The sequence below is a fragment of the Calonectris borealis genome, chromosome 6 (genome assembly GCF_964195595.1).
Source record: "Calonectris borealis chromosome 6, bCalBor7.hap1.2, whole genome shotgun sequence".
NCBI classification, from domain to species: Eukaryota; Metazoa; Chordata; class Aves; order Procellariiformes; family Procellariidae; genus Calonectris; species Calonectris borealis.
The window spans coordinates 43,425,264-43,452,929 of NC_134317.1; the positions used below are offsets into that span (position 1 = coordinate 43,425,264).

At 42.4% G+C, this 27,666-nt stretch overlaps 1 protein-coding gene across 10 annotated transcripts in view; it reads right to left on the minus strand.

Annotated features, from left to right (window-relative positions):
• Positions 1 to 27,666, minus strand: part of HDAC4 (histone deacetylase 4) — a 257,588-nt gene that overhangs the window by 57,932 nt on the left and 171,990 nt on the right. For 6 of the 10 annotated variants that reach the window (XM_075153820.1, XM_075153816.1, XM_075153818.1 and 3 more), the window contains 5 exons: positions 22,060 to 22,200; positions 18,983 to 19,095; positions 14,102 to 14,218; positions 13,814 to 14,012; positions 10,232 to 10,461 (listed from right to left, as the gene is read on the minus strand). In XM_075153820.1, coding sequence (XP_075009921.1) covers positions 10,232 to 10,461; positions 13,814 to 14,012; positions 14,102 to 14,218; positions 18,983 to 19,095; positions 22,060 to 22,200 — 800 coding nt within the window. The remainder of the gene's footprint in view (positions 1 to 10,231; positions 10,462 to 13,813; positions 14,013 to 14,101; positions 14,219 to 18,982; positions 19,096 to 22,059; positions 22,201 to 27,666) is intronic. The other 4 variants (XM_075153822.1, XM_075153821.1, XM_075153823.1 and 1 more) reach the window with 3 other exon arrangements.

Here is a 27,666-nt window from a genome sequence, read left to right on the forward strand (position 1 = left end):
GGTTCTTCTTGAATTACCCCCTGAATTTTATCTGTAAAGTGAGAGCCGTCTTAGCAAGATTCCTCTGAAACTTGCACTCTCACGAAATTAGTTAGGAGGGAACTGAGGACGCCCAGCTTACAGCACCTGTACGGAAGCAAACTGCAAGAGCAGCATCATTCTAACCAGATCTTCCTAACTAGAGTAGCGAAATTCTCTGAAAGCAGCTGCTAAAACAAAGGGAACAATATAATTTTCACTATAATTCACACAGGCTCAGACTTTTTGAAAGTTCATTGGCGAGATAAAATTCACAGTTCTCCCTCTCAGACTGCTCATGATTTTTATGTGGAACAACAACAACAACAAAAAAAAGTGAGCTGTTTTTAAATCCAGCATAGGTAAATAAATCAATTTCCTTTCTTTAAAAGAGCTCAGGCTGTACCCGTTTCATAGGCTTATAAAGAAACCGCTGAACTTTGAAAGTTGTCAGGGCAGAGCTTTAATAAGGATTAGGTCATTGGTATGAAAAGCAATATTGATTTTAAATCTAATAAAGCTAAATCAAAACACGGTTATTGAACACATGCAGAAGGAGTGACTACTTGTAAGTAACTTGCTCTTTGAAGAACAGTGGCTCAAACCTGAAACTAAGCCTTTTTCTCTAAATGTAGGAAGAGACGCTCTACTATGTAACTTAAGGAAACCTATGCAAAGCAGATTTAGGCAGACAAAGATAATATAAAGGATTAATTGCCTGCAAGTATCATAGCAAGGATGACAAGAGGTTCCTCATTGCTACAGCAGAGGATCTCAAATAACTGGGGCTCAAAACTTTTAAAAACGGAGCATTGCAAAGACCGGGACGCAGGGCCACGGCTTTCCAGCACTTTGTGGATTACTGCGTTTCGGACGTCTCGACTCCTGAGAGGAGCAAGACATGCAGAAGGGCATTATCTTGCCTTAGAAGCTTAAGGCAAGACCCTCTGGGGTTCACGTGGCCCCCCAGTAGAGATGAGGGGTGCGGCCCACCCCTCTTACTGACAAGAGCCGATATTTTTGTACTGATCAACAACCGGCTGCTGTTGGCAAGAGGGTTTTGGTTTCTAAAACCATGGAACCATCTTTGAGAGTCAACAGTTTCTTGGAAGAGGTGGGATCCACCTGACTAAACCAGGGAAAAGTACCTTTGCCAACAGGCTGGCAAGCCTGGTAGTCAGAGCTTTAAACCAGAAACAAGAGGGGAGGGAGTGGTTCCTCAACAAGCAGCTGAGGAGGCTGGGAACAGGGTAGGCCAAGGGTCTGGGGTGGTGAGAGCAGAAAGGACACGGCAATCCACAAAAACGTCCTGAAGTGGCATGCCTTTGAGCACAGGCATGTGAAGAGGGAGGCACCTGCAGAAGAGGCTGACGGGGAAGGTCTCAAGCCCGTCCTGGGAAGCGGCACGCTTGAGCGTCTCTCTGAAACGCCTCTACACTCGTGCACGCAGCATGGGGACCAAACAGGAGGATTAGAAGCCTGTGTGCAGTTACAGGGCTATGACCTCCCTGGGACCGCGGGGACGTGGTGGGATAGCTCACATGACCGGAGTGCTGTGATGGAGGGATACAGGGTTTTTAGGAAGGGCAGGCCGGGAAGGTGAGAAGAGGGAGTTGCCCTTTGTGTGAGGGAGAAGCAGGAACGCATGGAGCTCTGTGCCTTGGCACGTCTGGAGTCAGTCAAGAGCTTAAATGTCAAGATAAGTGGGCAGACCAAGATGAGTGCTGTTGTAGACTGCTGTAGACATCCAGATCAGGCAGAAGTAGTAGATGAGGCCTCCTTCAAACACCTGGAAGAAGCCTCACATTCACAGGCTCCGGTCTTCATGGGGGACTTTAACCACCCTGCTATCTGCTGGAAGGACAAGACAGCAGGGCTCAAGCAATCTAGGAGATCTGAGCGCATTGATGACGAATTCCTGACACAGGTGATCAAGATGCCACCAAGGAAGGTGCTCTCCTGGACCTGACACTCACAAATAAGGAAGGACTATTCGGGGATGTGGAAGTCACAGAGGCAGTGTTGGCTGCAGTGACCGTGAGATGGTGGAGTTGAAGACCCGAAGAGGAGGGAACAGGGCAAAAAGCAGGACCACAGCCCTGGATTTCAGGAGAGCAGACTTAGTTTCATTACTTGTAATACACATTGGATAACTAAACCATGTTAAGCTTAAGGTAGTTCTTCCATCAATTTTCTTTAAGCTCTCTTAGGCTTGATGAATATAATCTGTTTTAAAGATAATTAAATCATCATAAACCATCTTCTGCTACTTTTTTTTTCTGCTTGGATCGAAGGTCTCAAGCTTTGAACTTAATACCTTTTGAACTTATGAACTATGCAAGGTAATTGCTGGGAAAATAACTTGCAACGTCAGTGTCAAATCTAATGGAAATGAGAAGCAGTGTAATTCCCGAGAAGTTTTAAATTATTCCAACTCCATAAAAATGTAAGAATTAAATGAAAAACACATGTGTAAAATGCTACAATGAAGGTTGAAAGATCAAGCGGTCAATGACAAGGACATTTCAAACATTCAGTTTGTTCTCCTAATACAAAGTGAATCTCTTGGTATGTCATTTGTTCTAGCTGCTGCAACCCTATTCTTCTTAAAGGACAATTTTGCAAAGAAAGCACTTGGTTATGAACATATTTCATATAATACATGAGTATGTGCATCCCAGGCCCATTAAAACTCCCCCCAAATCTTCCATTTTTGCAATTTTATAAACATGTGTTCGTGTAATTTAAGAAAATTAAAGGTAATAAAAGTGCAAGGGAATGAATATAAAGATAAGTAAGAAAATGCTTACAAATATATCTGCAATAGTAAACAATTACACAATGCACCATAAATAATGTCTCCTTCCCTTAATTAGTTCTCTAGCTTCCTTTGCAATGGGGTTACTCCTCTATTTTCAAACACAGTCGCCTCTGGCTATCACATACTGCCACCATAAAACATTGTTAAAGGCACTGCCTCTCCAGCCTCGGACAGCTAACTACTTCAGTACAGAAGAAACTATATATCTCTAGTCACAAGCATTTTAAAAAGACTTGATACAGCTAGGAAGACTTCTTATCTATGTTTTTGAAATACAAAGAACAGAAAGGAAAAAAAATCATAACAACGTCAGGTCACAATACAAGGAAAACCAAAGAATTCATCATTTTTCTGTGGAATGCTTCATAAGGAAAAAAAAGCTGCATTTCTTTGCTAGTAAAATTTCAGGTCAGCTGGCATCTGATTTGTCTACTAGATATGATATATCTACTTCTTCATGATACCTCCTCTGTAGTGGTAAGTTCTTAGGACACCGAAGACTTTGAAGACACTACTAAACAGGCTAGAAACATCTGTTTCCTCATCACAGACTAATGAAGAGTCCCCAACAGAAAAATGCTTGAGAAGCTTCTAGAAGGATATAACTAATGCACTTTTTCTTTAGGCAACAGGTGTCACAGGGACCCGTCTGGGTCTAAAAGGTGGCTGAAGAGCTCCTTGGGAAGCAGAAGCAGAGCTGAAGAACTTCCATAGGACTACATAGCAAAGCTTCCTAGCTGGACGGACCAACTCTGATGAAGCTGTGCACCTCTGAATCTTTCTCCTAAGATGACAAGCAGTTACAGAAGAAATTTCTGGTCCTGGACAATTAAAAGGACAAGGCTCCTTCAACGCTGAACATGACAGATCACCTCACTTATCAAAGACTGACAGAGATGAAAGTTGGCATGACTAAGTAAAACCTGAGATAGCTCTATTCTCAAGATCTCTTCCAGTTTAGGAGTCCAACACAGGAATGTGGCATTTCTCCAGTGTTGCTCATTATGGTAATAGTTACTGAAAGTAGAGAACAACTTTGAATCACCGAGGGGCCTGCTTTCAGATATGAGATTAATAACAGGCCATCTGTGCTGGAGGGAATACCTCAGTCATGCCCTTCAGAGACTTCAGTGTTGCTGGACAGACTGGTGTGCATCAAAGGATACAGGTTGGAGGCTGAAAACAACCACACACACCTTCAAAGTTTAGGATAAATCATCACATTTCCATACAACTCATCCAGGGTTATCCATAGGTAGTACAAGCTCAAAGAGATCATACTTGACAACACACCAAAACCCCATTCCGCTTTGCCAGATATGTACAGCTGGTCAAAACTTTGTGCAGATAGGGATATGCTGGAAGGTGGTCAAGACAGCACTACTGTTGATAACGATCCAGTTTATATCCTGGGAAGTGCAGTGCACGCCCAGCGGGGTGGAGTGACTTGCCTGTTTTGGGAACGGGGTGAAGTAGCAGAAGGTACCAGCCAGGACCCAGCCAGCCTCAGCCTCTTCTGTGCTGGTACCATCAACCACGCAGAGTCCTGCTCCCCCCTGAACCGCATTGTGGGGGACACAGGCGTCGGTGGGATGGCACAGCATGTCCCACTGACCAGAGGAAGAAAGAAGCCAGGGAGCAAGGGAGGACGACAGACTGGCTTGTCCCTGACCATGCCATGCTGTGCAGAAGCCAGTGGAAACCTCCCTCTCGAGATGAAGGATAAACTCAGGGAAGAAAGAGAACAACTCTGGATAGCTGGAGACACAGCTTTGACGAAAATGAGGAAAAAAAATAGAGGAAAAAAAGAGATGATAAAGGCTCAGCTCAAAAGCATCCTGAGACAGACAGCCAAAAAAGTGTTGGTCTTGAGTCAAGGATGTGGCTAGGAATTGAGAGGTGGGAGGTAGGCGGTGTGGAGCGGGTACAGCGGCTGGGATGCTCAAGAGAAAGAAGAGCACTAGCAGAGAGGCGTAAGGCAAGAGTGCATCCGCAGGGGGGTGTGCATGTGGACAAGCGCTCGGAGAAGAAAACATATTGCTGGGGGCTTGAATTAATTACTCAGAAACTATAACACAAGCCTTGCTCTTCTGGCTACCGATATGACTCTTCCCAAGTGAGGTATCCCTTGGATTCTAACTTTTATAGACTAAGAAGAAACAAGAGATGATAGGGGATGATGGTCATAGGCCACGGAGGGAGTTGGCAGAGCCTTCTGCAGCAGCTGAAGCCTAGAAAAATCTCGTTTTTTTTTTTTTCCTGACGTGATGAGACAGCAGGAAAAAAATAACTGTCTGAGGCAGCTTACCTGCTGGAAGGACCACAGGACTGCTGGTCTCTGTGCCTAGACGAGAAGGAGCGACCCAACTGTAATGAATCAAAGAACAGGGACTGCCTGAAGGGGAAAAGGAGGGGGAGCGAGAAGAAAACACCTTGGCACCAGCAGAAGCTGTTTTCTTCCCTCTCTCTCCCAAATAATTGGACTTGTGGGCTTGATTATATCAGGTACACATCTACATATCGTCAGACCTGTAGCAACAGACACCCTGCAGAACAACGGCTCCTGGCAAAACCACTTAACAGCATTTACGCAGTAATAGGTGTGACGATGCACAAGCACACGAATGCCAAGCGTCTCGCGGCCTGCTGAACGGCATTTCATATTCAACCGAGACGCTTAGCAGGAATGTTGAAGGAGGTTTTCTGGAGATCTTTTTCAATACTTCTATATCCAAAGTTATGTCTGGGTGCTTCAGAAACAGGCTTCCCTTAACCTGTTCAAAGGGTAATAGCCCTACTTGAATGCTGTGCAATACAACCTAATACACTGTATTTTTCTAATATTACAAATTAAACATTACATATGAAAAGCTACTCCAGGAGTCATTGAGGCTAAACAGTTAACGCATTCCAAAAAAGAAAAAAAAACCAGGAAATAGCAAGGTTAAGTTCTAGGTGTTAAAAAATGCATCCACCCAACACTGCTGCACCAGACAAGCTGAGGCACTATAGTCTGGCGTATATACGTTGCCATATATATGCCACAGCAGAAGAAACACCTCACTTTCCAGAGTGTGCTAAAAATGGGGTTTACTCAGAAGAACCATAATTTGACCACAGAAGTTCAGTGTTAATCTGATTAACAGCACAATTCAGGGCTAAAAGGGAGATTCTGTTCTAAGCTTTCATGAATTACACATCCAGGGGACTAAAGCCAAAACACTCGTCTTCACTATGGAAAGGTAAAAAGCTGAGTTTTCCAGCATAGAATTTACAGAAACCTCACTTGCATATTTCTCTTTAAAAAGGCAATTTCTGCTTCAAGACCTGTCACGCTGAAAAACTAACACTTTTAACTCAAAATACCTGGAGTCTGCTCAGAGAACAGCACCCTGCTTTACCTGGTTCGCTGTAACGACAAAAGTAACCCCCCCAATGCTGACCTCCAAACGCCAGAGAACCATGAGCATATTACGGCTCCTCCCTCTCATATATTAAAAAACTAGAATTTTATCTTAAAAGAGACTGAAGAATGCCGAGAAGTTGTAATTGCTGAAGATGAAAAGATGTCGGGATTGCTGCATATATTTATTGTATGGCAAAATAAACCCCCTCACCCAGCAAAGCTCCTCTGACCATGGGAAAAACCCATTCCCGAGGTTTGACTGTTAAACACGCAAAAAGGTGGGAAACACGAGCGCACATTGCCCGTGTAATTTCAGGTCAGCGCTTCCATGCACCTGTGTTAACGTTTAGCTTTTATTTTCAGGATAGCATTTACTATTTTAGGGCACATGCCTCATGCTGATCAAAAGTTGCACAGAGCTCAATTAGCAATAAGTGATTCAGTATCTTATCCAGAATCTCATTTAATGTCTCAAACCCTGGTTCTGAAGAAAGAGTTGTTGATTTCTACATACGGTTTTGCAGTGCGATCACTTGAGCACGTGGGCGCTCTGCAAATATTAGCACATCTGTGTTCACGATGACTTGACAGCAGGCAGGGAGCAGAGCTGCTCCATGTCATCAAATGCGCAGCCAGGAGCGGGATTATGAAACCCCACTGGATGGGGGTTTCAAAATGATATGGTGGACTTTAAGGTTACATGTTTTAGGTGTGCAAGCACACCTCTGCAGCTAGCAGCTTCATTTCCCTGTCCTGCAAACGGCATGGAGAAGACGAGCGTGCCGCTGCGAGCTGCCCGCTGGCTGGATCCGCTCAGTGGGACACGGCTCTGAGGCAGAGAGGAGAAAGCCAATTCCCTGCCACGGCGTCAAGCTGCCTTAGCCCTTTCCCTCTTCCACTCCTTATGTGTCCTCCAATTTCTACAACAAATGAGGCAGCATGCCACCCGAGAGCAGCCTCACTCTTACCTTCTCTGTACTATGTTCAGAGTCTTGTAAAAGAGATACCACTTGATTACCAAAAATTGGATCAAAAAGATGTGAAAAAAGAAAAAGCGTGCAAGACTTGCATGGGAAATTTAACTACTTCCACGTCCTAGCTTGAGTGCTCAGTGTGGCAACTTCAATAATGCTCTTTTCCTTCATGCATGTCTCTTTCGTCCCCATTTTTGGGAGGTGTTGTGGGGTTTTTATGTGTGTGGTTTTTTCCCCTCCTTAAAGCAGATGCAAATGTGACCAGGTGACAACACAAACACCAGATGAGCAGGGCTGGGACCCTCATTTTCCATACAGAGCCTTGTGGTGAGCCAAGGGAGTCACTCTCAGCAAGCCTGCCCCTAAACGGGATGAACCATGTGCTTTCGCTACGCTCAAGCGATCCCCAATTTGCTGCCGACAGTGGTAGACCAAGGACTTCAGAGCCTGTGCTGGAAGGGATCACACCCCGGGGAGCACACTCCCCTCCCGTCACCCTAAGGAGCCCTGTCCCTCCTTCGGACCCATCCCACCCAACCCATCCCTCTGCACTCTCCTTCCCTACCCAGCCACCCGCCCTGTCCTCGTTTGTCCAATTCCAAGTTACTGCTCCAAAGCCTCGGGCACAAAGGCTTCACAGCCGAATCCCCTAGATGATTATTCTGATTATTTTTAATCAGGAGCAAAACAACATATTTTTCCTTAGTCACCTCCTTGGAAACAGCAAGACTTGTTTTGGCTGCAATCTTCTCAAAAATTTAATCTGATGTAGACACGTAACAGGGAAAGTTTAAGGCCAAAATCTTAAAGTTCGGAAAAATCACAAGCAATTGAAGACAGTCTTGTATTATTTACAGGAAATCCAACACAACCTTAACAGACAGTGCTGTCAGTTCTGCTAATAATTAAAAGGCAGCAATCTATTACATTATTTTTAGTTGTGCCCTTACTCTCCTACACACGAGGGTCTTAAAATATCTGTGCGTCTGGGAAAAGTCTTTTTCCATGTCAGCACTTGGATGCTATCCCATGGGATAAATTTGCCACACGCATACAGTGCTAGTACCGAAACCATTTTAACTCATTACTTATATAAATCAAACACAGGGAAATCGCCGCTGTGCAATCAGTTTAATTACACTCCCCCCCTGCCTGCCTCTGCTATGGATGCGATAGATCACAGCTCTAACAAAGCTGAGATTCAGAGGGCTGCGGGAGGACTTGCTCGGCTCCGGTAGCACACGCTCTCCTGCTCCTGGGAGGTCCAAGCGAAAGTTTGAATGAGTTCAGCGGGTACGTCACGGCGAAGTCTTTGGACGCTTACAAGCGTTGGCAACGGAAAAGCCTTAAAAACCTCAAACAAACAAACCGCCGAGCTGACATTTATTTCCTAACAAAGAAACCCTACCTAGCGCCCCGCGTCCGACGATCCTGGTCACGAAGTGTGTTTGGAGGGGGGTAAGGGAAATTTCTATGGCAGCAACAGCTCCCCACCACCCTGGTGTGCGGGGCTGAATGAGGTCCGGGGCTGGCACACGCGGTGCGCGGTGGCAGCTCTCCAAAAGTACATGATTGACGTCAGTAACTTGTGTAATCATCCTGCTTTAGCGTGAGTCTATAAACAAAGTTTTTTGGGGTTGTGTGGTGGGTGTTTTTTTTTTTTTTTTTTAATCCAGCTTTCGGTAGTTGTATTTTCTCATAGGACTGGAACAATGAAAATATTTGGAGAAACCTCCACCATAAATTAAACTGCAGCAATCTGAAAGGTCCGCCTGCCATCAAATTTGTCCTCCCGAGCTTGAAACCTACTACTGGATTTGCTTGTTTCTTAAAGAAAGCCACCATTGGAACTCCTTGAGAAAAGTCTTTAGGAAGCCTCAAAACAGTACAAATCAGAGTCAAAAAAAAAAAATCACACTAATTATGATCGATTTCCCCCTTCCCCAACAGCCTTTTTATATTGCAAGTCTAGCAACAGACTGTGCCTTGTGAAATCCTGGGAGAAAATCTCAGCTGGGATAGAACATCACAGCTCCATCCACACCACTTGTGATCAGACCTCTTGCGCGTAAAAGGTGAGTTTTACCTTCCCAAAGGCTAAAGCATCAGGATAGATTTTGTCTTTTTAATGCATACTCAATGCAATCATCTCAAAGCAGCTTTGTTTCAGCTTCGTTGTAATATTGGGATGCCCAGACAGATGATTTTGGCTACGCAGCAATTGCAAAATCTGTGCACTGATGAATGGTGCTCTGTAACGGTCACCTAATGTTCTCCAAGTGATTTACAGAAAGCGAGATAATAAACATAGTGCTTACTTTCTTCAAATTTTTGAATCGCATCTAATTGATCTTCAAAACAACCTCTGCAGGATGCACAGCAATACTGTCCTCATTTTCAGGAGAAGAAATGGATAGGACACTGTAATGCTTTACACAGGGCCATAGTTAAGAGAATATGGACTGGAGATGGGAACAGCTTTTCTCTTTCCAAAGGTAAATTCCAATGAAAAATGCTTCAGTAAATCTGAGTATCTTCACTTGCAATTATTTTCTGGTGTTGTCACGTCTAAAATCCCTCGCTTTTTATTTTTTTCTCAAATCCATATTACTGCTCCTTCTCCCTTTCAAACTGAACATATACACAGTAGGTATTTTCCCCATATTCCTTGACAGCATTTTATGTTTTCTGCTACAAAACTGACAAAAGCTCCTGATGTAGATGAACAGCAATGACAACTTTAAAAAGTATTACTGGAAAGCCAGAAGTTTGAACTGTACTGCCTTTCCCCTGTCTGCAACACAGGTATTGATCCTCGCTTTGGTGATGGATGTCCACATCCTTGTTGATGTATTTCTCAAAATCATGAAAAAGAGGTTCAAGGATGAAGGCCAGTTGATTATGGAGGTGGAGACCACATACATTACCGCAGAAGAAACTGTGAAATAGTGTCGCCTAAAGTTGGTATCGATGCTATATGAGGAAGAAAGACTTTAAAAGCGTCATGCCTACCTTGTTGATGTGCAGTTGCTGTTGCTGGAATTGCTGTTTGTGTTTCTCCAAGAACTGCTGGTGCTGCTGCTGGATCACTAACTGCTGGAGGGCTTGGGCGTTCTGGGGAAGGGGAGCAGACTGCGTGCGCCCCAGCGGGCGATGCTGCCGGAGTTTGTGTATTGAAGGGGAGACCCGTTCTCCACCAACCAGAGACTGTGCATGGAGGGGCAGTCCTGAAAGATACCAGTCTGAAGATAATATGGAGGAAAAAACAGCAGAGAAGAAAAAAAGGAAGAAGAAAGGAAGGGAGAAAACGGCTGTTGAGTAATGCTGATGGTGACAATGATATATAACGTTAAAACCAGCCACCTCGCCATTTACAGCTGAAGCATCCTTAAAAGAGAACAGATAACAATTAATTACCATTGGATGGAGTAATACTTTGCTTTCTTTTGAATTCTTTGTTTAGTCAGAGACCCTAGGGAAATGTTTCATTTCTTAAAATCAGTGATACCTTATGGACCCTTCCATCACTCGGTGGGTGACATGAATTAAGATCACAGCGGTAGTTTGGAGAAGTTAAAGTCTTACTGCTTGCCTTTGTACAGGGAGTAATCCTGGGTTCATTTCTAGGAAAGTACCACCCAAGCTGCATCCAGCAATTATACCTTAGAGAGGGCTCACTGGATATGCTGAAGGATGATGGATGCTGATGAGGCTGCTTCCCACTCTAGACCACGTAGGGAAGCACGTCCGCCCTTGGCTGTGCTATACCCCGCCCCATAGAAATGATTAGGGATGAAAACCTTCATGTGATAAACCCCTGACCAGGTTTGTGTTGGAAAAAGGCGCTCCCTTGAAGCATTTCAGGAATATAGGAGCCATCAGGCTTCATTGTTTCTGTAGAAAGAAGGCAAGTTACGAGGCCAAGATGACAAATAGCTAGAATTGCTTCCATCACTGTCCTGTCTATACATGCTAGTAACTCAATGAAAACATAAGGTTATTTTGGGATAACTTGCGTTACTCACATGCCCTTGGCAATTTAGGTATCTCTGATGACTACCATGTGAAATACCTATCTGAGCTCCGGTAAGGGCATGTCTTCAGGAAGTGTCTTGTCGTTTTAGCCGTTCTTGGGGTAAGCCAGTTCTTGCTCTGCTCTCCGAAAACATACCTTCACATACTTCTTAGAAAGCTGGGACATGAAGACACGCCCAACACAAAGCCAAACCCAAGGGTGGAGGAGCTGAGAACAAGCCTTTACTTTTGCTCGTTACACCTTGGCATAGAAAGGCATCACTGGTGTCTCTCTAATTAGATAAGGCTGCACACACTTTTAGGAAAAAAGAACCCTTTGCTTTATGTCATTGAATAAAACAAACTAAAGATGCCCAAGTGGTCAGTAACATTCAGAAATACTGCCCAGTTCAAGAGTCAGTGAAGTTGTATCTTCTCTTTCTTCAATCTTTGGTGGAGAAGAAAGAGAAGCTGCCCAGAAGTCTGCAGCCAGCTGAATATAGCAGTTTAGAAACACCTTGACATTTCTGTCCCAGGACATTCCCTCTTTATCCCACTGATTCACAGAACTGCCCTACGTGGAAGAATCTGACTCATGGAAAAGCCTCTCTTCTTAGGGAAAGATTTTCTGAGTTTCTCCCACCCTTTGCTTTTCTGAAAAGAATCATGCAAAAGGGAATCTTATTTTATAAATGTCTGTCTGTATATGAATACATGAATAATTTGGAAAGATGTGGTCCATCTCCCTTATAGCACAGTTCCTTTTCCCAAAAGTTCAAATTAGACAGCCGAGGAAGGGATCCTATACAGTTTGCATAGAACACCTTGGAAGACTACCTTCCTCCAACTGAATGACCGAGGTCCCCCTGCGAAAGCTTTCCAGGGAGACGCCTTGTTCCTCCTCAGAACATACATGTCAACGTGAAGGATATTATGCAGAGTAACCTCACAAGAGGAACAGCATACCTAAGGAATTCTGCTCTAGTTTCCCAAAACCCCCATGTCTACCTTCCTACACAGGAAGAGCGTGCCATCATGCTGGATCATTTTGCAGCCGTCAGGAGACTATCTCCAGAGCTGAAGGCTATCAACAGAATACTAATGAACTCCACTTTGCTTCCAAGGAAGTTCTAAGTACTAAATGTAGTTTGGCAGCCAGTCCACTTAGGGCTTTTGAGACCGTGTGTTAGCTTGCTCTCTTTCAGTTGCTGCATCTGGAACGTGCGTTTCTTCTTGTTGCTCTGTTGTATTGTGAATATTTCTCCTAAGTGTTGGTTTATAACATGCTGTACTCACTCTGAAAACACCGCACGTAGCAGGTGGACTAGAAGGAACACACTTGGAAGCAAACACAGTGCACTGTAAATTGAGGGAAGCTTTGAGAGAGGTCGAATAGGAAACAGAACAGCACTTCTTCCTACGTGTGCTTCAAAGCAAACGCCAGCACCAACAGAGAAGAAAGTTTTGGTGATAGGATAAGAGGGGAAGTCTTCTCCAATGGCTCTTCATCAACAGACCTTGGGCAAAGGGCAACCAGTGAAGAGTCATGTCATGACTCTGGGTAACCTCGTCATGCCACAGCAACCATGGCAGAAGGAGGCAACTAGAAATTACGTAAAGGTTCAAGGAATCTGCACACACCACTCTCACAGCTCTGAGAGTGCTGGCTAAATACCACAGTTCTGTGCTTCAGTTTCCCCATATGTACATGCTTATAACCTTATCACAATCCCACGTATATTCCTGGGACATGAATGTAAAACCAGACACAAGCCAAACCAGAGCCGTGCTGTAATGCTTCAGTGAACAACATCTCTCAAGAGTTTCCATTAGGGATGGAATGAAAGAAATAAAAATTAACATGTCTATAACTTACGCAGAACATCCTTTGTCCCAGCATTACACACTGTAGAACAGAAATGCATCCTACTGGGGATTATTGCTTTGAATCAACCCTATTTATAGAAATATGCCTTCCCACAGGTACTTGATTCTGAAAATATGACACAGGGAGTGATTCAAAGCAATTAGCATACTGAAAATGTAACATATACAAACAAATACAATCTGTTTGAATGCAGTTGATTTTGCCATGTTCTTCCCATTTATAATAATGATGAAAAGCAAGTCTTTTAATCTGAGATTTTGTAAATGCGTGCCTTTCATATACAGAATAGAAACCATCCGTGATAAACAGGAAGGGTAATCATAAGACACAACATTTTTGTCTCCACTTTAATCTAAAGTGGTTGGAACTCTAACTATATAGTTTTAAATTGTGACCTACAAACTTATGCTTTACTTATAGAAGTAAATACTATTTATTTTCATTTCGCCAAAATGACAAGGCAGCTTCCCCCTACCTCTGGATGAGGTGGGCAACCTCTGATTTTGCAAATGCCACCACTATCCAACGTATCAACAAACACATCCTAAAGGTTATATGTTATACCTACAGAATGTACAGATGATGCGGTATCTCTTTTGTACAGGAGAACAGACTTTACAAAAAACCAGGTATCACTTGCTCTCTTTCCCCAGCTGGGACTGAGTTTTGCACATTATCTACGGAGCGCTCACCTGTGACTAAGGGAGTTTGTGCAGTTGGCTGTTCCAGTAAGACCATGTGTTGCAGAAGAGGGTTATGTGCAGTTCCCCCATCTCTTTCCAACGTTGTAGTGCTCAAGTAGGGAGTGAGGTGAGTGCCAGGAAATAAAGAGATCCGCTGCTGTAAGGTTGGGATAGTAAGTCTCTCCGCATCCTGCTGTGCTGATCCTCCCTGCAAACGCACAATTGATGGCACAGCAGGTTAAGGGATAAATCGGTGCAAGCAACATTTCAAAGGCTGCACCCCCCACCACCACTTACGCTGGAAGGGCCAGTTGCAGGCAGTCCTAGCGTGATGTTGGGCAAAGAAGGAGACGTGTAGAGTGGAAGCTGTGTTACCGAGCCTTCACGATTCACAAGTCTGTGAGCCAGGCTGGTCTGGAAACAAAATCAAGAACATTGTCCTAGTGAGAGAGCATCCACGGTTCGGATCAAGGACACAGTACACTTGCTGAGAGGAGACATCAGAAACGTACAGAGCTGACATTGGAAACACTGAACAGGGGAGCTAAGCTGTGCTTCAGATCCAACCCAGGCACTGACTAGGTGCATGCCTTGAACACCGCTGCCGTGGCCACGCAGGGGCACCGAGACCAGGATAACCAACACAGGGATGATCTCGCTCTGCTGCCAACCTTGCTGATCGACAGAGAGACCTTTTTACAGTTTATTTGATCTTTCTTGGAGACTAAAGATTACCCCTGCATCCTCACTGGTACTCTGCTTCTGCTCAACCTTCATGCAGTGCCACTGCAAAAAGCTTTTGCAAAAGAAGATTTAACAGCTTACATATCTTTCTCAAGTATTTGCTCTTTTAAAGCTGAAACAGATTACCTTAAAAAAAAAATGGCATTACAATGGCTATTGTTCTCTTTAGCAAATCACAGACAATTTATGCTATTTACTAGTGTGCTTTAGCTTAAATCAGACTTCAAAATTTCATCAAAAAGCCTTAAGGTTGCATTTATATAGCTATTTCCTGATTTTCAGGGTGAAATGCGAGATTTAGTGAATTATCTTACGGCCATTTAAAGCAAGAACACTTAAGTAAAAAACACCCTTAATTTCAAAACAAGATTGATTTGAAATACGTGCTAGAAAACCCATTATAAAAATTACATTATTTTAAACTGCCCGATTTTCCTGTTAGAAAACAAGTGTTCTGATCACCCTGAATTCTCTGCAGGTGATTTTCCAACTTAAATAAAATAGAGTTTAGATTTCAAAAAGACTTTCTATAGAATTTCTGCTGTTTAACTCAGGTGCTATTACGAAAAAAGGGATTATGATTAACTTAATATTATACTACGGAACAATCTATATCGATGAAACAGAGATCTGAAGAATGGCTTTATACATTTTAGACCTAAATTCATCATCCTTTAGGTCAATGAGACTTTGCAGGTTATTTCCTTGGTTGCAGGGCTGGGACAGTTCTGGATAATGAAATCCTATTTTTCCTTCCTCAAAGACTCTAAGGTGAAACTTAAAAAAACCCTGCAGCAACCTATTAGCGGGAAAAAAAAGCACATAAGAACTAATACTGGAAAACAAACATTTTCTATAAAACAATCTTCAAAAGCAATCCTGCCTCCTTGATTTTTAACCGGACCAGCGGACAGCTTTAACAGGACACCCCACCTCTGCACCTGAGGTTGGTGCTGCCCACACAAGAAGGACAGGAGGAATAAAGCCTTCCCATGACCGTGTTTGTCACCGTTATCAGACACCGGGCTGCCTTTTCAAATGGATTCTTCGATGTGCCATTAACTTGCCAGTCATTCTCCCAGTGTCCAACTTTGTCTAAGTTCCTGACATTCAGCAGAGTCACCTAAGGTTTCATACGACCTTATGCAAAATTTCATCTGCAAAGTGAATTTTTTCTTATTTTCTTTTGCCTTCTTCTGCTTTCATTAATGTCTTTCAAGCTTATTGGAAATATACAGATCAGTTCTCCCGTAAAAAGAGTAAATCTGTTTTTAAGATCTCAGTTCACAATTTGCTGCCCCAAAGGAGGAAATTTGCAGGGAGCATTTTGCTGTTGAGCGGTACCTTGTAAGGGCATGTGATTATGCATACCCACACACTTCTTCCAAGTAATTTTGATCACTACTGGCAATTTTGCTTTAATTTAAATTACATGTTAGCATGCCACATGGAGAATAAGGTAATTATTGTCAGCACAGTAATGAAATATTTTACTGATATCATAAATGAAACAAAACTACATCCATTTTCTCTTTGAACAATCAATACTCTGTAGCTGTGCCTCAAACTATCTCCTGGGGATTTGTTTTAAAAAACAGCGAAGAGAAAAACGCAGCAGCTTGATGCTACCAGCATAAGATATTTAGCAGCATTATCATCACTTTAAATATACAGATCCCATCTATGGGTTGTACACAAACACTTTTTGAATTGCACAGAAGAGAACAATTTCAGCATGTACAATTTTCGTCTGCAGTCAAGTACTTTTTATAGTCTTGTATCAACTGCAATGGCAATGAATATCGTGTACCTTTCAGAGACGGAAAAACCTTTAGATTTAAAAACAGCATTTAAAAATAGATATTGTCTATTTTAAAAGGAGGCAGAGAGCTGTAGCCTTTCCACACTGAAGACAAGCATTGAAACTTAAATAATGAACTCAGATACTATCTTCCAACGTATCTGAAATGGTTCAAGTGGTGGCCTAGCAAACTAAGAAGCAAAGAGGCATATTTCTCATTTAAAATAAAACATGAAGGTAAGCATGAAACACTTAAAGTTGGCAACATTATTTTTTCAGAAACATTTAAATATTTCTAAATATTTAGAAGTGGGAACATGAGAAAGCCTGGTCAACTAGTATTGAAGAAACCTCCAACACTTGGGCTACCAGGTAATACTACTACTACTGAAGATGATGATTTTAAAGAAACCAAAACCCTACCTTGACCAGTTATTTTTTCCCAAATGAACCTATACAGGCAAAAGGATCAGCTATATCACACAACATGAAATGCTGAAGCAAAGTGCAAAGTTATTTTTCCCCAAAAACAAATGCAAAGGACTAGGACATTCAGCCATTCAAGTATGCCTGAAATGCTGGGAGGAGAACAGTTTGTGCAACAGGTTGTCGATGTTCTGTTTGCCATCACACAGTGATTTATGTTTCATTCTGTTCTGAGATGGCAATGATCCAATATACTTAACACAGTCCTGGGCAGTTTTAAAATTGGAACTGCACAATCATTTGTATGTTACATTTTTCCCATTTCCCACAAATTATAAAAAGGTGAAAAAACTCTAGACGTTATTTTCAAGGAAATGAAAACGAGATTTTCTTCCTCCTTTTCACATAGGTTGTTTGGAGATGGTGCATCAAATGCTAATCTTGTTAAAATTCTAGACAAACACGCTTCTTTCCTTGCATGCAGCGGCATCACTGAATTACCCACTGCGGTACAGCCGCAAAAGAGGCAATGACAAGTCCCAGGGAAAGGCTTTAGCAGTAGAGTATATTTTTTTTCCAAATCATCTGTGCCGCTCATGCCTCAGCCTAACTTACAAAATTGCTGCATTACAAGCAGTTGATGAAAAGAGTTTTTCTAATAGTCTATGTCCATTTTATTAGGTATTGGTGGTCTAGTCACAGATGATTAGCTCAAATTATTTACTTGAAAACTAAAATGGTAAAGGAGAATACTACAGCTTCACATTCACCTGCACGAGCTAACACTGACTTTGGGAAGCTGCCTGCTCTGTTTATATCACAAGAAATTGTCGAATCCTCTAGTTTTTCCACCAGCAGTAATTGGGGATTTGCAGTTTGCTAAGTATAGACAAGATTGACAGCTCCTGGATTAGCAAAACCTGTAACGAAGCGCTAGTCTTCCTGGGGCTAACACAAACGTACCTAAGATGTGCCCTCAGCTCAGCCAGTCTTCAGTTCTGCAGACCTGATAAATTACCCTGTACGTAAGAAACCTTTTCCCAGACCTGCTCCAAACGACTACGTGGTCGGTGTGCATCTCAAAAGCCAGGTCTCTTTAGAGCAGCTTCAGCTGCCAGTGTCAAGTGAAGACTCTGCCTTACACCGTCTTAATCTTTACAATAACTGCCTAAATCTTGTAAGGTCTACAGTAGACTAGAGTGGATGTAGATGTGTGTTGGATAATTTGGCAGTGGAGAGAGTGGAGTAGAAGGCATATTCCCCATATTAAATGCTGTTATACTACATCAGAAATAAAAATAAAGTGAAAATCTGTACAAAAGTAGAAAGCAATAAGGGCCTACATTTATACTGTAAGAAGCCTTTTTCAATTCTAAATGACAATTTGGGGAGAACAAGTCCAAGCCTGTTCTTACAGTCCTGATGTTAAGACAGACACTATATTCATGGGGAGAACAGCTAATGGTAAGCTGGATAAAAAGAAATGCACTAGGAACTTTACACAACCACGCTGGTTTTCTACATGCAAGTTGTATAGTGGGAACGAGGTAATGTGCCCCACACTCCAATATCTGCCCTTAGAAAAAGGTGGGCTTCAGTAACCCTGAACACAGGAGCTGCTGTGTTGAATCAAACCCCAGTTTACCCAGTCCAACATCCTGCCCTTGACATCCATAGCAGATGCCTCAAGGGATGGTGAAACCTTATGGAATTATAAACTAGCACATGGCATCAGGCACCAAGCTTTCAAATCCCTAAGTGGGGAGGAAAAGGTTAAATTCGTTCCCTTTAATCCACTTCTGGTTTGGTTGTATTCAGACTAACCTACTGCACACAACAAATTCACCCTATATACAATATATGAGAACAGATTCCCCAAATCTTAAAATACTTGCATTTGACCAGGAAACGCTCTTCATGCTTTACCTTGCTAAATCACTTTATTTTTACTCTCTCCTCACAACAAAACCACTACAAGTTACCACAAGCAGCTTGTGAACTGGCTCAAACTAGATTTAATAAACAGATAATGCATCCTGTCAGCCCAGATTGAGAGGTAATTCCCAAAATCAGCTCCAAGTCACAATCTGGGTTTGGTTTTTTTTAGGTGGTAGTGCACACCCGTTTGTATGCCTAAATTCCTAAAACTCTGCAAAAACTGATTAGAAACCCAAGCGTTAAAAAAGAGTGAGAAAGGGCTCTTGTACCTCTGCTTGAATACTCGTGACTGATCCTGCAATTCCGTTCTCGGCGCTTATGTTATTGGAGCTGTTGTTTGGAGAGCTGGGACCAGATCCAGGAGCACTGTTGCATGCAGAGTCTAAAAACACATCCAAAACCAACTTTCAGCGTTACAAACAATCTCTGTGATGGTATTTAGACAGATAACAACCCCTTGAGTTTTCTTTTGGAGGAAAGCAATCCTCCTCCTCCCCATTTCCCCCCCTAAATCTTCCCAGGGCTCTTAAAATACTGACAAACACTTTCAAATGGTCTGCCCAAGTACTTACTTACCATATTTATGTCTTCTCCTCATGGGGGTTTCTCTTTAGTATATTAATCACTTTAAATATGATTGGAAGATAATAAAAGACATGGAAGGCTTGAAGAGGCCAAACTGGAGGATGTCGGATTGTCCTGCTTCATTTTTCTAGAAGTGCTTCTCTCCCCCTCTTTAGCCTATAACCCTAACGATACCCTTTCGCCACGTATTGCATCAGACTTCACGCTGGAACAACTAGGGAACCGTCTCAGCGTTGACATTTTCCCATGCAGGCTTCTGGTGCATCTGGATTTACTGGAAATACACCGCCAGCACCGAGCGCTCACGCTGATCATGCACGAGAGCTGACCTCTGCTTTTATGAAGCACCACCGAGATTTTCCGGCGCAGGCGAGCGGGCACGTGTGATGTCCCTGTCTCTGTCACCTGGGAAGTGCCCACACTGTGCTGGGTCCTCGGAGAAACACGACCTAACTTGGGCTGCCCTTCACACAGCAGAACAGCTCCCATGCACTGAGCTTCCAAAAACTGCCTGGGGACTGACTCACAAGGACGGTATTTTGCCAGGATGGCAAATTAAATTGTTTTAAGAGATTTAAAAGCTGCCTGAGTGATGTGGGACTGGATGGACAACTGGCCATGGTCATGGCTGAACACATTTTACAAAAATCAGGCAAAACTCGAGAGGGTCCAAAACAGTAAATCTGTTTCAAATCACTGTCCTTTTTTTTTTTTTTGGTAAGTGTTCTCCACTCAAGGGGTAAAACACTTCCTCATTGGAAAGACCCAAGGCAGAGTTAATGCCCCAAAATAATTCTGTTATCACCTGAACGCTCAGAAAATCCTCTCAGCATTGTGTATTTTATCAACACAGTCCCTGTGAACTCACTAACCAGAACCACAGAGATGACCAGCCTGAAATCAAAGCCTCCCTATTAATGATACAGAAATAATAACAAACAGAAACACTGCATGAAATTGCAACAGCCAGAAAACTTCCCTCAGAAGGTGTCTCACCTGGTGTCTGGCATAGCCTCCAGTGTTTCTCCTTTTATTTTGGAAGATAAATAACATTAAAACTTTTTTTCTGAACTTTCCTCCTCCTCAAGCACAGGATTTGCCCAATGCCGGAAGAATCTCCCAGCGGCTGCAATGGTTCAGGCTGCAGCAGTCTCATAATTGCTCTAGGATGCCCCAGTAGAAATAAAAGCCAATTGTTACAATTTGGCAGATTTTTAAAAATTATTTCTTTCGTGGCATTATTCTGTACATACTGTTCTGCTATTTTGATCCTTGCAAGTACCTCTGGCACAGTAGCAGAGAGATATTTTTTTAAAAAAAGAAGCCTTGTTGCTTTTTGTTGGCTGTGCATTTGGGGAAGCATCTCGCTAGCAAGAAAACTCAGCACTGAGTAACACCCAACTGAGTACCTAAAACTGAACTTCTCCGTGGAAAGCAACTTCAGAGACTCTAGGTGTTTTGAAAATGTATTCTGATTGCACGGAAAACACGTGCTTTTTCTGGTTCCGTGTCATTAACTACAACATATTAGATCTTGTGTATACTACCCAGACATAGAAAAAGTACCTGGCACATTCAAACTGTTACTCTATGAAGATGTATTCTTCAAGGATTAAAATTCTATTCCCTGAAGTGGGACTTCTTTTAAAAGTTATTTTCCATTCAAAAGTCCCCTCTTATTGTAACAGCTCAGATATTTTTCTAGTCAGGCTCCAGGCTGGCTTCTTGAACCAGGTCCATAGCTCAGTGAGAAGCTGGAGCTTCCACTGCCATTTCTCAAGGCATTTACTGGGACCAAATGGTCAGCCATTAGGGCTTGATTTATCCTAAAAGCCGCGTGACATATAGCAATATATGAGGAGTGTAGTAAACTCCATTTTCAGATCTGATATAAATTATGCTTAGCTGTTGAAATCATCTATTCCCTTTGCAAACAGAGAGGCTCTGAGAGAGTGGTGCGTAGCTGCCCCAGGGTCTCCCAAAACCACCCAGCTCTTTAAAGAGAGCTCTCTTTTGAGTTTGTTTGGATGATATAGTGCGCCTTAAAGTGAGACGAAAGTCTGGAAAAGCTGTCACATAGCGGTACTTACACAGAGGCATCCCTAGATGGTGCTAAGAATTAACTTTATGGTAATCTATATAATCTACTTTACTCTGATCCCTCCTTACAAACTTTACTCCCAGAAGAATATTATTTTTCAACAAGAAACTGTCAAATAAGTAGTCAGAAATATCAGCTATATATATAAAAAAATGCTTTACATGTTTTAAAACTTTGGCGTAATTACTTAACAAGGAACTATGGCAGTCTGCCCAAAGCCTAAAACAAACAGGGGTTGTAAAGCATTTACTGCTGAGGACGACAGCCGTGAATTATGGCCCCTCCATGGATATTAATACGATAATCTTTGAGAAATTTTATTTCTCAACGACCTGTTGCTGAAGATCATAGAAATGCTTGGGAAAAAAAACAGCGCTCTGGTGGCATATCTACATCTGTCTACAAATGTCTTAAAACAAACTACAAAAAAAGCTCATTGAGTTGGTAACGCTGCCTCCATAGACGGGTACCCAACAGACCAACGCTGCTGATGCCCACCTGCATCACCCACTGCTGAACTCTGCCAACTTCATCCAGGTTTCGCCAACATTGAGAGGCACAAGAGAGATCCAGATTGCTCAATTAATTGGATGCAGGAATTAATTTTGGAAAGGGACATCTCACTGAGTATGTGGCTGCCAGCACAGATTTGTTGCTTACCCGACGTACCTGTGACATCCAGCGGACGCTTCTTAAGAGCAGTAACTACCGGACCATCTTTTCTGCGCAAGAGGGGGCTGCTCCGTCTTTCAGCAACTTTTTGCTTTAGTCTGGATCGTAACTTCAGATTGGGTTCAGATGCTGAACAGAAAAAGGAAGAGCAAACAGTGTTTTGGTTAATACTATTTCAGTAGTTTTTTTACTCAACGCAAAGGCTGAGTTGCAGTTCAGCATCTGCAGAAGCCTAAACGAAATTAGTCATTTGATAGCATATAGTCGGAACAAAGACTTCTTAATATAATGAAGAGATCCCAGCCTATGTTATGTCTGAATTCACTGCCAATGAAAGTCAATAGCATTTTAATTAAAAAATAATAACCATCCTGCAATGTCTTCTCTCAAGTGAAGACAGGCTTACAATCTGCTGTGAACTCATTCGGACTAGCGCAGAGAGCACCATTCACATCCCCCAGTTTCCCACCTCTGCCCAACTTGCTCCCAAACCAGTGGTAAGCCTAACTCATGGGATCTAAAAAATCAATACAGGAATTGGTGAGACAACTGAGATGTTGCTGTTTAGTCAGTGTGGAGCATCGCCGTGGGGCTGAGACGTTATCTGCGATGTGTTGCTGAAATGGAGGGCAGCTCCACACCCTTGGAGTCATCTGACCCCAGGGTGAGCTGGCTTAGGGAGGTAAGCCAGGGGAGGGGAAAAGAAAATACGAAAATCAAACCCACAACCAAAACAGGTGAATGTTCTCCTGCTGGTTCACCTCCCTGAAGCAACTCACCTTGGAGTCAGATAAGCCCGTGTCAACTGGAGCCAGCGTCAACTCAAGAAAAAGGGCATGAGAGTGTGGCCAAGGCCAAAGCCAACACCAGGGAGGAGAAGGTTTGTTTATTTGGGGAGCAACTTACTTACATCATCACAGCCACAAAGTCAAACCATATCTAAAAACACATCAAATACTTTGAAAAATTCAGGGAGGCCAAAGGTAGGTGCACATGTATTTCCTGAGACCACAGTCTGACTTGCTTTGTGTACATCATACCTTTGAGAGACTCTCTTAAAAACTTCTGCTGTACCCAAATCCTGAGATTTAATTTCTCCAAAAGTCAAAGCAGAAGCTCCTGGGAACCCCTAATGCCTCTGGGTTAATGACAGCTGGCCACACTGAACACGTTTGCATGGCACAGCTTATCAAGTTTTTATAAAGGTAACGAAGCCTTAAGTCAAGATTCCTCCTGCAAGATGATTTTCTCTGTAAACTTTCTGATCTCTTGAGTATACATGAAATATCTGCTTTGGCACTTGAGGGCTCCTGACAATTGTGAGATTTGTGAACTGGCCCAATCTTTTCCCTTCCTCAACCTCTTAACAACTCCGCAGCTTAATCCCTTTGAACCGTCAAATCCTACGCTTTCACCATTAACAACCGATACGCTCGGCTCTCTACACTCCAGGGCCAATAATCTACATTTCTTTAGAAGAATTAAAATAGGGTTTACAAACTGATTTGAATTAACTAAGTCTGGCTACAGATATATTTCCCTACAGTTGGCTTTGACCACTGGGTCACGTAAAAGATCAAGCCTGACAATGTTAATTGCAGGGCTCAAAAATCAGAAGGCTGATGAATTCAAGATCAAATGCTTGAAGTTAAGCCATCAAAACAGTTCTTTGATGAAACTTTTGGGAGGAAAAAAAAAATAAAGAGCTTTTCATGTCCATTTTGGACAGAAAAGTGCCAGCAAGACATAAAGAAAGCACTAAAAAAAAAGTGTCAGACTCCTCAAGATGATGCTTAAAATGCAGTATGAAGTGCATTAGCAAACAGGGGAATCATCTTATAGGGTATTTGCATATAAAATGGCAGGGGACTGAATGCAAATTTCTCACTTCCTCAGAGGGCAATATTAGAAGACTGGACTAGTTAAAATACAAGCATATGCTTTAACTAGCTACTTTATAAAGTTTTCTTCAAAACAAAAGTTGATTTACTATTTTAGAAGTAGTCTTTGGGTACGTGAAGATTCGGTACCCCATCCCACATCCTTTAATTCACAGCTTTAATTTGTTCCAAATATTGAGTATTAGTAACTGCCTAGATGCTCTAGTCAAGACTTCAAAGAACGAATGGGAAGATGTCACAGCTAGATGCCGATACATCCATTTTAGATACATTTGCGCTGCCAACCAGCAAATGAAATATAAGCCTATGCCACAGCTGTTGAAAGGATCTGTCTTCTGACAAAAAAAACATGACAATAAAAACTGTACTTCAACGCAAATTTTATTCATACGCAACTTATACCCTGCATGGTGCTCATCTGAAGTATGTTTTCTTTTGGGAACAGACAAGTAATTGTGCGGCTTTCAAATACAGGGAATGAACTGGTTAGAAACACCTTAAAAATAGGCAGTGAAATCTGGGGTTACAGATTACCCAACACGACCAGGTACGTCCCATACATAAAGCCGCAATAAAAACATCCTTCCATGTAACAGGAAGGGAAAGAACACAGAAAATTACAGCCTTAAAAGAGAAAGCACCTCGAGAGTAAGTTATGGCAAAAGCAGTGTATTATAATTTGTCAGACAAAACTATTTTTAGGCAAAACTGTTCTGTATATTTCTCCTTCCCTTCCTCAGCTGGAGGATCGACTTTTGAAACACCAAAAAGTCTATTTAAAGAAGAACTGCATTTATTTAGTTCACTCTGATTTTGTTCTATTTTTCCCTCAGATATAATCCCAAATCTAACATGTCATCAAGACCTCAGAGAGCATGATCCTTACATGCATTTAAGTGGGTGCTATATAGACCGAAGTAGGTGAATTAAAATTCAGCACAGGTAGTGCAGAACAGTCTCAAATTCAAAAAATTTACATACAGCATATTTTATAATAAAAGATGTAGCTGTCAACAGAGGCATTTCCAAAACTCAAAACAATAATTTAAACTTATTCAGATGATTTTAAAACTACTATATAATAAAAAATACTTTTAAACTGAAGAGAGCTGTCCTTCAAAACTAGGAAATATGAATTTAAGCAACACATAACTATCAATACCAGACAATCAACACAGGTTCAATATTCTCTCAGGAACACCAATTCCACTGAAAATCTCCCGATATTCACCTGTCAGGCAACATGCCCAAAATCTTGCTCCCCACCACTGCTAACTAGCATAAACTTAAGAGAACTGGAGACTAAATTACAAAACTTACTGGTCTTCTACATCTTAAGGTGAAGTCTTTTAAAAAAAACACCATGAAGTTATCGAAAAATCAGTTTGATTCTTGTTTAGCAAACAACTGAAGCTCGTGCCCAAGTCTGAGTCAGCTTTCACAAAGCCAGTGGGATTTCTTAAGCAGTGACATACTTAATTTGGCCTATAATAAGGATTTAGACAAAGAATATTTTGTTTTTCTCTAAGTGAGTAAATTAATAACGAGAACATAAGCCAAAAGCTTCCCTAGTTTTCACAGGCTCAAACCCAAGTTACCCCTCTTATACGTCATTTATTGCAGCAGGACCCATGCAATCCAATTCTTCAACATTTATGTCATTCTCATTGTTTTCTTCCTAGAATTGCATCCACTAAGCTGCTGAACTAATCTGATATTAAGTCTGTGTAAGTCAAAAAACACAAAGTCCTGGGCAGCGTTTGCCCTGTTCCCACTACCCATCCACATTTATGAAAAAAAAAAAAGCAAAAAATGTACCATGAAAACCCTGATCCCGGTCCTTGCACATCTTAATTTTGGCAGCTGGGGACTGAGAAAGGATGTTATGCCTTTATTATTATTATTTTTAAGCTCCGTACTAAGCCTCACCAGCCAGGCAAAGGCCAACACAATTACCTTGTCTCTCTTCTAACATCCAGGTCACCGCATGGGTAAACATAGGAGAGAGAGAGAGAGAGATAGCTGTCTGAAACTAGCCTTTTGCGCAACCCCAAATTTTAATAAAGATCAATTATCTTTTGCTTAAGCAGGAGAGACCACATGTTCTGCAATTGAGCATTTGCTCCCCACTCTGCGACTTCTTTGCTCCCTGGCTAGCTCTATCCCAGACCTTCATTACTGCTCCTCATCTGCACAGTGTGGTCTCTCCTCTCCAAAAATAGCGGATCATGACCTATTTAGTCAGGAGGACCTGGCAAAGTTCACCTATGGTCAAACAAAAAGATTGAAAACCGTTTCACCTTTATCCCTCCGAAGCCTAAGCGAGCCAGTGTGTTTGATTTTCAATACTTGTAGGCATCAGCATAGGAGGGGACAAGAATAGGGTCCCACACATGTACCTACGGGAGACAGGTACCACAGAAACTTCTTCTGCAGAAACAAACTATTTTTTATGATCTTGGTACCATGTTGGATGGCAGCACCTGAAATAATACGTCTAGGAACATAGGTATATGGTTAGAAAGGGCTAGATAAAGATATTTGCTGGATGTTCTTCCTTTTCTCCTAACTCTGTGTTGGCACGAGCACTGTGTAAGGCTCTTTATGGAAGTAGTGTCCTTAAAATGAAAACTTAAAGGCCAATATTTGGCACTTTTCAGGCTGAAGTTTAGTAGTCGCAGCATCTCATCAGTAGAAAGAAGGCTTTAACACCCATTAAACCGAGCACACAATGTTGACACTTTTTACAGCTTCACTATCATCTGTTTGCCTGACTACAAAACCACGCAAAATCACAGCGTCACGGAGCACCACGAAGGTTTCTGCTGTGCATAGCCAAAGCTGGACTAGAAAAACAAACACATGGAAATGCCACATCTTGTCTCTGTCTTTCCCTTTCCAAAGCCTAAAATAAAGACAGCAGCTTTGCACAGTTCAAAGTATTATCTGAGAGGAAAGATAAGAGACATGTGGAAAGGGATGAGGACTAGAAAGGAGAGAATGAGGTCCTCCAAGCGAGTTTCTCCAATAAAGTGTTTAAAACAGCACTGAGCTCTGCAGAAGGTAGGAGAAAAACATGCAATTTCTGTACAGCAACCAAAATGCTGCAGTGGCTGTAGCAGAGGGAGCTACCGACTGCCTGAACATGAGGGCAGGGAGCAGCTACAAAATCAGGGAGACCCCAGCAAGTGACCCACGGGGGCCACAACTTTTGGAGGCAATCTCCTTACATTAAAAGGAGCTTCTCTCAAAAAACCCTACAGGAATTTTAAACTCAAGAACTGCACTGAATTTTACTGAAATGTAACTTGTTAATATATAGAAGTCCAAAGTGAGTCAAAACACACATGGTGGTGTCCCCTCCACCCTTTGTCAGAGTCTCATGGACCAACCAAGCACTTGTTTTTGAGCTGCAATCTGTTTTGTACCTAGAAACCTTCCTACCATGGCCGTGATGACCGAGTCCATGCCCTGCCCTGCCAGCTCTGTGCAGTTTGCCTTTTTTCCCTCCTCCTTGCCTGACGCTGGGTGCTCCTATAGGAAGGAGCGACCTGTCCTACCTCCAGCCTCCTCCTGCCCTGGATGCTCTTCTAAGGAACTGTAAGAGAACAACATAAACCCAATAAATCAATCTCATGCTGCCACACAGAGTTGCAAACCGCTGAGGGCCAGGAGAGGGGAAACAGTGCACTGA